The following is a 10,926-nucleotide window of genomic DNA, read 5'->3' as shown; positions in this document are numbered from 1 at the left end:
TTTGGGAATCGGATCCGTGAATCCGCCGATTCAGATTGGAATTGCTAAAACCGGTCCTGATTTTCATAGTTCCTTATCCTTACTATCTGAATCAGAATTGGATTGTACGAATTGGATGGAAATTGGCTGATTCTTATTTATTTTCTTTGTAATCCTTCTTGAATCGGACTGATTCATGGGTCGAGTCCCTATTCCTGAATCGAGTCTATTTTCATCATAAGATAGCTTAGAACCAGTTGGATCGGACCGATTCATGGATTGGAATCGGCTCTTAACTATTATATTGCAGATTATGAGTTTTGAAACCCTGGTTTAAGTGCCACCGCCTATTGTACTGACGAGGCTGTACGCAAGTGAAAATGACTATTTCCCCCTCCTTTCAGATCAACGTTTCCATGCAATGGAAAATAGTAGTGGAAATAGCCATCCGCGGGAACCTGGCCAACTGGGACGAGCCACGATGAGTGGCGACACCGCATTACCGCGTATTAAAGAAAGGAAATTTGTAAGAAAGTTGTATGACCGAAGGAATCCATTTTACGCGTGAGAGGAGAAAGATTAACACACAGACCTAGGGAGAGAGAGAGAGAGAGAGAGAGAGAGAGAGAGCGAGAACACCTTTGATACAATCAATCTATCGATCAGATATTTCTTCTCATAGTAATCCGAAATCCGATCAGTTCCAGCAATCAGGAGAGATGAGTTTCATCTTCGGCAAGAGGAAGACCCCCGCAGGTATGTGTCTCGATTGGGTCTTCCAAGTTTTGATATAATGTTTTGTCTTTTAACTCCTTTGTAGTATCCAATTTTCCCAATGATGCAAAACCCTGATTGAGTTTTGATAATAATTAAAATTACTTCAAGACGATCCCTTTAAATCAGATGCAGAAGAACCGAACACTGATTTCAATTTTACAAGACATATTGCAAATTTTTTCCTATTTGGATTGGAAACAAAAGACTTTTTAAACGGTATCTAGATTGAATCTATCAGTCGCGCGTCCGAAATTAGGGTTTTAAATGGTTGCTTAGTTCTGGGTAATTGAGAGAAAGCAAAATCAAAAAGGGCTCCCTATTTTGCCTGTTTAGTTTATGATGAGTTTGTCAGTATGCATCGGATCTCATTCGGAGGTAATTTTGTTTTTGGACGACTTGAGAGTCCCTTGATGTTCGTAATTCTGATAGGTCAAAAGGTTCTGGGGCTAGAGTTGTTACCGTTGGTTCTCTAAGATTTATTGATTTGAGTAAGATACTCTTGCATTCTTTGTAGGCTTGGTGCCTAGGAAGCTACGCAACCTAATGACTGACTAGAACCCCAAACGTATTAGTTTATCGTCTTTGATTGAAACATAAATCATTTTCATATAATATTTTGGAAAGTGGTGTGTGCATGTAGGCAACTATGGTACACCATGTGAGTGACAATTTTGCACCATGTGTTTTATTTTTTTACTGATCAGAATGAGTTGATCATGATTGTCATTCGCTGTTTCATTGTACAAATCTGTGAAATCCTTATCAAGTGCCATGACTCAACTTATATAATGCTCTAAATTTGTCATGATAGAAATTTATGTCGAAGATTTAGAAGGGAATTTACTTGAGGAATGTACAATCATCTAAGTATTCGAAAGCAACAAATTTTAGACATGTGACCAATTTATGAAGCACTTGGTGATGCAGGAGCGCTTCCACGGGTTGGCTTGAACCCGTTTGAGAACCTAGATTATGAGTTGGGTCCAATTGGGTTTTGGAGTCTAGTAGGATATTAGAGTTTATTTATTTAATTAAAAAAGGGCGTACTCAGTGCACGAGGCTCCCGCCACTGCGGGGACTGGGGAAGCTGTTTCCATTAGATTAAATTAGAGTTTATTTAATTATTTAGATTTATTTGCTTGAATTTATCTTGTAGTCTTCTATTTTATTTTTGAATAGGTTAGCTGGTGGTAGAGTTCCATTATATTTCAGTTTTAGAGTTAGAATAGGAGTCTTTGGTTTTTATTTACTTATACCATGTAACAATCGTAAATGGGCAGAATGAATAATGAATTGAATCATTGAGTTTTGGAGAGCCTTTGTGGCTGTGCGTGTGAAATTCTCCCTCCCTTCTACTGTGCGATCTGCCAATCTCTCTCTCTCGCTCATCCTTTCTTCTTTCTTTTCCCTTTCCCCTTTCTAACTCTTTGTTCGACTGCTGGTTTTCAGAAACTACCTTACATGCTCTGTTTTCTGGTGACCTTTCAGCTCTTCATTTTGAGGATCGATCCATTTCGTTCACGGTTCACCCATTTCAGTCACAGACTTGGGGGCTTCAATTGATACCCAATTATGCTGAACCTCAGTTCGAGGGCTTGCTAGACCTGGAATTTATAATACAGTTCCGATCTGATCTTTCTTTCCTACTGCCATAATATCAGTTTATATTGACCTTTATTGGGGCTGCCATCTCTTGCATTCGGTAGGGTTAGGAGTTAGGAATTTATCCCTAAACTTTCATTTTGATTGAACCCTATCGCATGCGTTTCATCAATCACACTTGAGATGGGTTGCCGCTGGTTTCTGTTCTGTACGAAAAGAAGAAACCACTCTGGTGACAGGTTGTTAAATGTCATCATGTTCCCTCCCTTTCCAAAATTACCCTTCTCTTTTACTCTTAACTCAGTTTTGTCTTTTATTTTTGTTTGTTCCAAATTGATCCCTACCCTTTAAACCTTATTACCCATCTTGTCCATTCTTTTAGCCTTCCTTAATAATCCTCACATAATCTGAATAATTACAGATTTGCCACAACTTTGAATTGTTGAGCTGTGTTATCTGGGTGGGCCCATGGCGAAGCCAATAGGGTTTTGTGACCCGTCTTCCACATCACTGGGGCTGTTGGGCGTTGCCTTATTGCGGTATTGCCTATGTATGATATGGAATTTTTACCTTGATTGATTAGTTTAGGGCTGCATGTAATCATTCAGCTGGTTTTCACTTAGGTGGCTTGGTGCTTATCTAGATGAACTATGTTTATGTAAGATTTCCATTAAAAGTTGGTTGTCTTGTTGTGGCCCTCATTTAATGTATAACTTTTCTATTTGGTTGTTTTGTGCAGAACTTCTGCGGGAGAATAAGAGGATGTTGGACAAATCAATCAGAGAAATTGAACGAGAGAGACAAGGTCTACAAACACAAGAGAAAAAGCTTATTGTAGAAATAAAGAAAAGTGCTAAGCAAGGGCAGATGGTATGCCAATTTTCTTTTCTGTGTTTATTTGTGTTAGCGTCAATTCCCCATGAATCAAATTATGTATATTCAGGTTCTTGAAAATATAGAGTTGATTTGTCTGTAAGCCTTGGAACAATAGTGTTTTGTTCTTACATTTTATCCTTATGCTTCATCAAAGAAAAAAAAAAAAACATTTTATCCTTGCGCAACCATGGAACCTCAACACAGTAAATAATGCCATTTGCTTAATCACATGAGTAAAAAACATCCAAACTCAAAATTTGTTTTTTGGAATACACTGTACAGGCCATATCATGGTTTTAAATAGTATATTTATTAAAATATACTAAAGATGCTTTATCTTTTCATGTTGTTCTTCCAGGCTCCAGCAGTGCTATTTTTGCACAGAGTGTTGCGTAGAATCTTTAACAGGTAAGAGTAGAGAATTGATAGAGGTTATGAGGAGAAGGATTAACATAGCCTGTATTCAAGAGACTAGATGGAAGGGTAAAAAAGATAAGGAGTTGGACAACTATAAACTTTGATATATGGGGGAGAAGAGTAATAGAAGTGGAGTGGGCATAGTAGTGGATAAAATTTTAAAGAATAATGTGGTGGATGTTAAGAGATTCGGAGATAGAATTATATCCATCAGGCTTGTGTTGGAGAATGAGGTTGTCAATATAATTAGTGCTTACGTACCTCAAGTTGGATTGGATAAAAGTGGTAAGTTACAATTTTGGGAAAACATGGATGGATTAGTGCAAGGTTTTAGTCAAGGAAAAAAGATTATTATAGGGGGTGATCTGAATGGACATGTTGGGAAAGATCGTTAGGGCTATAAGCTGTACATGGAGGATATGGTTTTGGAGGGAGGAATGAGGAGGGGATCTCAGTTTTAGATTTTGCTGTGGCTTATGATTTATCCATTGTAAACAATTACTTCGAAAAGAGAGGGCATTTAGTTACCTTCAAAAGTCGACATCAGAGTAGCCAAAAAGATTTCTTCTTAACTAGAAGGTTCGATAGATTGTTATGTAAGGACTTTAAAGTTTTACCAAGGGAGAGCCTAACCACACAACATTTATTAGTAGTCATGGATATGTGCCTTACTACACAGAATTGTAAGAAAGGTGAGCTTATTTGTCCTAGGATAAGGTGGTGGAGCTTAAAAGGAGATAATTTAAAATCATTTATTGATGAAGTGATCAAACAAGGAAAGTGGGACTTTGAGGGAGACACTAATACAATGTGGAACGAGATGACTACTTGTATTAAGAAGGTTGCTGAAGATGTCCTAGGTGAATCGAAAGGAAAATGTCATTCCTCTAGAGAGACTTGGTGGTGGGATGATGAGGTTCAAGGAACCATTACAATTAAGAAAGCTAGTTTTAAGACATGGCAAAGGCTAAGCATGTAGAGGATTTACAAAGGTATACATTTTTGCCATGAAGCTAAGTAGATTGTGGAAAAAAGCAAGGGCAAAGAAATATGAAGATCGTTATAACAACCTGAGCACAAAGGGAGGGGAAAAAGCTATATATAAGATAGCTAAAGCGAGAGAAAGGAAGAGTAGAGATCTCGACCATGTTAGATGTATTAAAAGTGAAGATGGTAAAGTACTAATAAGGGATGAGGACATTATGAAGAGATTAGAAGGTTATTTCTGCAACCTACTAAATGAAAACACTTTTGAGAAATAGTGTTCCGGAAGGCTGCATTACCCATCAACATCACACGTAGTAGGTATATACGAAAAATTAAGGTTTTTGAAGTAAAAGAAGCTTTAAGGAGGATGAACGTAGTGAAGGCACAAGGCCTAGATGAGGTCTTAGTAGAAGTTTCCCAATAGAACTGTGGAACAATTTAGAAATCTGTGGTTTATCTTGGCTAACCAAGTTGTTTAATAAGATTATGAGCGCAAGTAAAATGCTAGATGAATGGAGGAGAAGCGCTGTGGATCCAATTTACAAAAATAGAGGTGATATTCAAAGCTGCAATAACTATAGAGGCATAAAACTAATGAGTCATACTATAAAATTATGGGGGAGAGTTATTAAAACCCACCGGAGACAAGAAACTACTATTACGGAGAACCAATTTGTTTTTATGCTGGGAAGATAGAAGCTATTTACTTAGGAGCTCATGGAAAGATTTAGAGATTGCAAAAAGGATCTCCATGTGGTCTTTATTGACCTAGAAAAAGCTTATGATAGAGTCCCTAGAGAGTTAATCTGGAAGTACTAGAGAAGAGAAGTGTTTCAAGTAAATATGCGGACAGCCGAACGCAAGCTTATGTGAAGAGCTCATAAGCGCTAGCAATAGCGCGCGACAATAAAACAGAGTTAGCGAGAGGAATTTATTCTTGTAAAAAGAATGAAGTATAACACCTTCTGCGTCGGTCCTAGCTATATGAGCTCTGCTTTATTGCTTCTCCCCCGTCTCTCTTCTAGCTAAGCGCAGTGCTTCCCTTTCACTTTTCGTACCCCATCCAAAACCCTATTTAGTGCACTGCTTGCTTGAAACTGGTTCCCAATTACAATAGGGTTACATCAAGGATAAACTTTGCTCTTATTTGTTTGCACTTTTCATGGATGATTTAACTAGACATTCAAGTTGAGGTTCCTTGGTGTATGCTCTTTGCTGATGATATTGTTTTGGTGGATGAGACAAAAGCAGGGATTAACGCCAAGTTGGAGTTATGGAGATCAAACTTGGAGTCAAAAGGTTTTAAGATAAGTAGAACGAAGCCAGAGTATATAATAAGTGAAATTCTAAGTATAATTTAAAATTCTAAGTATATAATCAGTGCAAGGAATGTAAAACTAAATAGATGTTTCTATAAATTATAATTTATAAACTGAAACGTATAATTTAAAATTCTAAGTAAATAATTAGTGCAAGGAATGTAGAACTAAATAAATGTATCTATTCGCCCTTCTACATGAAATATATGTAGGATAATCCTATTCTTGTTTTGTTGTCCTTATCTTCTAATAAAGAATAAAGAAAGAGCTTCTTATGAATTCCTGAAGGATTTGTTACAATCCAATCCAACATGGATTCTTAAGTCATAATTTCGATTTGAGAATTAATTATTGGGGGCAGACACATCATCCTGGCGTTGAACTAGTTTTCCGCAGCACCTCTCCTATAGTATTGTCACGGTAGTAGAGTTTAACCACCAAGTTTGGGATGGATTGGTGTGGGTTTGTAACTTTGGTTACACTAGGATGGATAATGATGTGTTGAAAATTGATGAGAGGGAGATTCCGCAAAGTGATTATTTTAGGTATTTGGGCTCAATCATAAATTAAGAAGGTGATATAGAGGATAATGTTTCACAAAGATTAATTTAGGATGGATGAAGTGGAGAGGTGCGTCCGGAGTGTTGTGTGATCGGCGTATTCCTTTAAAACTTAAAAGGAATTTTTTTTATAGATTAGTCATATGACCGACTATGATGTATGGTGTAGAATGTTGGCAAGTTAAGAAGCATCATATGGATAAACTTAGTGTAGCGAAGATGAGGATGTTGAGATGGATGAGTGGCACAACTATGAAGGATAAAGTAAGTAATGATCATATTAGAGTTGATTAGGGAGTAGCTCCGTTACATGATAAATAATGAGAAAGTCATTTGAGGTGGCATGGCCGTGTTCAAGTGAGGCCTACTCCAGGACGGAGGAGTGATTTGATTCAGATTGAAGGAACTAAAAGAGCCATAGGCAGACCTAAAATGACCTTACGAGAAATGGTGAGGAAAGACATGAATAGCTTAGGCCTTGTATCAAGTATGACATCGAATGGAGCTGATTGGAGGGCAAGGATCCTTGTAGCCGACTCCATTTAGTTGGGAAAAGGCTGAGTTGTTGTTGTTGTACTATCTATACTTTTTCACCTTCACGTTCAGTTAACTTGGATTTCTGTTCGGTTGAGATAGATGTTCATATATTAGGTAAACTCATTTCTAGTGCTTTCATATTTGAAGTTGGTGACTGTAGCTTCTTCTATTGCGGGGGAGCAAGGAAAACTTTTGGTCAATTTATTACCCATTTGCATTTTAAATTAGTCTTTTCATAAATGCCTTACATATAGTTGAGATATGTTTTAAGGTTGTATATATAGAGATTGTCGAACTGTTGTGACTGAAGATAGCATGTGTGTAGTTGACATCATGTTTCAAAAGATTAATCAATGATTCTCATACTTTTGTAAATATTACCATGCATGACATGTGCCTTTCACCTGTTAAAAAACATTTGTATTATGATAAATGACCACAAATGGGACGAGTTTCATGCTCGTCTGAACCTTTACTTTGTCTGATATTGTTGGTGCAGGGAGCTGTCAAAATAATGGCCAAAGACCTTATTAGAACACGACATCAGATTGAAAAATTCTACAAGCTTAAATCACAACTTCAAGGTGTTGCTCTTAGAATTCAGGTATACTTTGTACCCTTCCATTTTCTCTAATTCTATATGCATCTTAGATGGCATAAAATATCCTCGTGGGAGGCCTTATAAATTTGTTATTACAACTGGGGTTCCTGCTCTGAATTTTTTGCTCCTTATTTATTTATTTTTATCTGGAAAAGTATTCTTCTTTCCGCATTGCAGTTGAAAGATGCTTAAGAATTGTTCTTGGAGAACAAAAAGACCAGGAGAGTGGTTTATAAGGGAACACTTGAAACAAGTCACCTGTGATAACGCTTTATTGTGTCAGTTATCGTTGTGATCTGTTCATTATAAAAATAATACTTGTTGGCCAATCTGCTAATCATTTTTGACTAGGAAAATTTGCAAAAGTTCCATATTGTAATGTACCTATTATGACTCCAGAGTTCATGGCAAGTTTTGGCTTGCCAACTTGCTCACATTTTGCCAATTCCATTCCAAAAAAATTGTCAGACATAAATCTTAGAAATCTTTTAGTGGTTCAAATTAATCTTTATAATAAAACATTTTCTCTTGTTATTTGGTATCATAGAAATTTGTTCATGTGGTTTGTCTTTGTTCTGTCAAAATGACCTCTGCACCTAAACTTTGGACCAATATTATGAAATTAAAGGTCTTGTTATGGGACACACGTAGGTGACCCTCTGAAATTGTACCTGACATCAAATTTCTGCCACTGTTTTGGTTCATACTGTTTTAGATAGCTTTAATAATGTATAGGGTGAGAACGCGGATGCCGGGGGGGGGGTTACCTTATGGTTAATTCCCAAGAAAATGGAAAAAAATTCTTTGCAAAAAATTTTAAAAGAATAAGTGTACATGATGCGGACAGTTTACAGAATGGCCAATCTGAACCAAAGCCATTCTGGGTGTGGGGAGTCCACAAATCTTGGTCTTGTTTGCATGCCAACAATGTCTCTTTTTTCTTGTGAGTTATCTAGTGTCAAGAATTCAAGATTGAAACTTCTTTTATGTTAAAATTTTCAGACATTGAAATCTACACAAGCAATGGGGGAGGCCATGAAAGGTGTCACAAAGGCGATGGGCCAGATGAATAGGCAGATGAACTTGCCATCGTTGCAAAAGATAATGCAAGAATTTGAGAGGCAGAATGAAAAGATGGAAATGGTAACAGAGGTGATGGGAGAAGCCATTGATGATGCTTTGGAAGGGGATGAAGAAGAGGAGGAAACTGATGAGCTTGTGAGCCAGGTGCTTGATGAGATAGGAATTGACATCAATTCAGAGGTATGTCTTTTGCATCAATATTGTTTTTAGAAACAAACTAGACCTTGGATCATTCAGGCCCCGTGGTTGAATGATCCCATCACCCACCCTGATTGGCCAACCTCGAATACTCTTCAAGAATTGTTGACCACTGGGAAATTTGGCTCTATGGTCTAAATGCTTAGACCATAATCCAAATACCTGGTCAGCCTTTCACATTACATGTTTCTTTATTTCTCCTCAGAATTCAGTTTCCTTAACAATGCAAGGCAATGATAACACTGTTCTTGGCATTCTTATTTAATGCACAGCTACTGAATGCACCCTCAGGAGCAGTGGCTGCTCCAGCTGCCAAGTCCAAGGTTGCTCAAGCTGAGCCGACAGGGAACGATGACGGTGGTATAGATAATGAGCTACAGGCTAGGTTAGACAATTTAAGGAGAATGTAATCTTGTATTTTGTGTATAAGAACGAGATTTTCTGCGAAGAGGAGAGAAGTGGCTATTGAATAGGTATGGAATTGTGCTTGAATTTAATAACCTAGTGCTTGGAATTGTCAGGATTTTAATAAAATCATGTCCAGTGCTGCAGATAGTGATTCATTAGTGCATGTCAACTCTCTTCCTTTCTTTATCCTTTTGTAGAGCCCTATGGCCGTACATATAAAGTTGTATATTCAAACCAGATATTCTGTACCTCCAATGTATTACATGCATGATTGATTAATGGAATTTTCGTAAGTTTGCTTATTTTTATTTGGAAAAGGGGATTTTACATTCAATAAGGAAAACTATTGAAGGGATTAAAGGAGCCGAGAAAAGACGCCGCTACTCGATTGCTAGAGTCTCTACCAAAGAGGCATCGATCTGCTCAACACTTCCACCTCCTCCATGAAGCCGGGTGAAGATGGGAATAATAAGTTGCTGTTGCCGTCGTTAATTGATGATATCACGATGTGGCTGAGCGCTGCCTTAAGGGACTGGGAAACCTGCTTGGGCGTCCTAGAGGAGACTAAGTCTTCGCCGCTACAATCTCTGTGTCTCTCTATTTTCCAGTCTCACTATTCTGAGTTGCAGGTATCACAGAGAAAGAGGAGATGTTGGATTTCGGAAGCTGCTTCCAACCTCCCTCTAGAGCTCCCAAGCCTTCTCTTATAAGAGTTCCAAGTTTTTTTATTTACTTGAAGGGACATTTTTGTAATTTTACCCTTTGATTTTAACACTGTTAATCATGAACTGACGGAATGGGTATATTTGTTAACGTTTGCAAATCTCAAGGGATACGTAAAATTATCCAAAACTGAAGGGTAAAATTATACTTTCGTCAAACTTTAAGGATGGTTTGTGTAAATTACCCAACAATTAAAACTGCAGGCAGTGATTGCATCTCATGCTACACAGCTGAAGCGCGTGATGGCTACTTTTCATGCTATCAGAACTACACTCTGATCCACCGACACTCCCCAACAAAGCAAAGGTGAGTCGAGATCGGCTGCATCTCATGCCATCATGCTGTGTGGTATGCTGGTCTCTCACTTGGAACCACTGACATTCCCCAGCATAGTAAAGGTGAGATAAGCTCAAGGGATTTACTATAGTGCCCTGCCCTGTGGGCTGTGGCTAGCCCTATGATAAAAGCCCCATGCACCTGTGAAAGTACTAGTTTTTGAGAAATATAAAACTGTTAGCAGGAAATAGGAATATCCTTGAAGCACTAATACTTAGTTAAAAATTTCTTGTATCCAGAATTATTTCTATGCAGCCGGGATGAAAGTGACACAGCAAAGCATAGCTAGATGGTAGATACCACAAAAAAGAGGGCTACATGAAGCTATACTCAGCAACACTGATCTGGTCTCTGTTGAGGGACACTGTTGGAGCATGCCATGTAGCTTTCATGGATTGTAAATCATCTGGTTGACTGGCTATGCTTTCATACTCTCGCTACCTCTTTATATGGTAATAGGTTTGTTGAGCATTGAGTTGCTCAATTGCCATTTTGGCTCAGAAAACTTCAATTTAATAAAGGG

At 37.9% G+C, this 10,926-nt stretch overlaps 1 protein-coding gene across 1 annotated transcript; it reads left to right on the top strand.

Moving 5' to 3' along the window:
• The first annotated feature begins 557 nt into the window (after positions 1–557).
• LOC122640816 (vacuolar protein sorting-associated protein 2 homolog 1) lies at positions 558–9,641 on the top strand. The gene is made up of 5 exons (XM_043834058.1): positions 558–735; positions 3,098–3,228; positions 7,554–7,658; positions 8,658–8,918; positions 9,209–9,641. The coding sequence occupies exons 1-5, from the start codon at positions 699–701 to the stop codon at positions 9,344–9,346; spliced, it is 672 nt and encodes a 223-aa protein (XP_043689993.1). The 5' UTR covers positions 558–698; the 3' UTR covers positions 9,347–9,641.
• Positions 9,642–10,926: the final 1,285 nt, after the last annotated feature.

Source organism: Telopea speciosissima, chromosome 9 (assembly GCF_018873765.1).
Source record: "Telopea speciosissima isolate NSW1024214 ecotype Mountain lineage chromosome 9, Tspe_v1, whole genome shotgun sequence".
Classification (NCBI taxonomy): domain Eukaryota; kingdom Viridiplantae; phylum Streptophyta; class Magnoliopsida; order Proteales; family Proteaceae; genus Telopea; species Telopea speciosissima.
This window is presented reverse-complemented; position numbering and strand designations above follow the sequence as displayed.

Bases quoted from the DNA above. Each gene is read 5' to 3' on its own strand.
- LOC122640816 (XM_043834058.1), top strand. From the start codon at position 699: ATGAGTTTCATCTTCGGCAAGAGGAAGACCCCCGCAG. The intron at 3,229-7,553 runs GTATGCCAATTT...TTGTTGGTGCAG, and splicing joins GTGCTAAGCAAGGGCAGATG to GGAGCTGTCAAAATAATGGC. The intron at 7,659-8,657 runs GTATACTTTGTA...TAAAATTTTCAG, and splicing joins GTGTTGCTCTTAGAATTCAG to ACATTGAAATCTACACAAGC.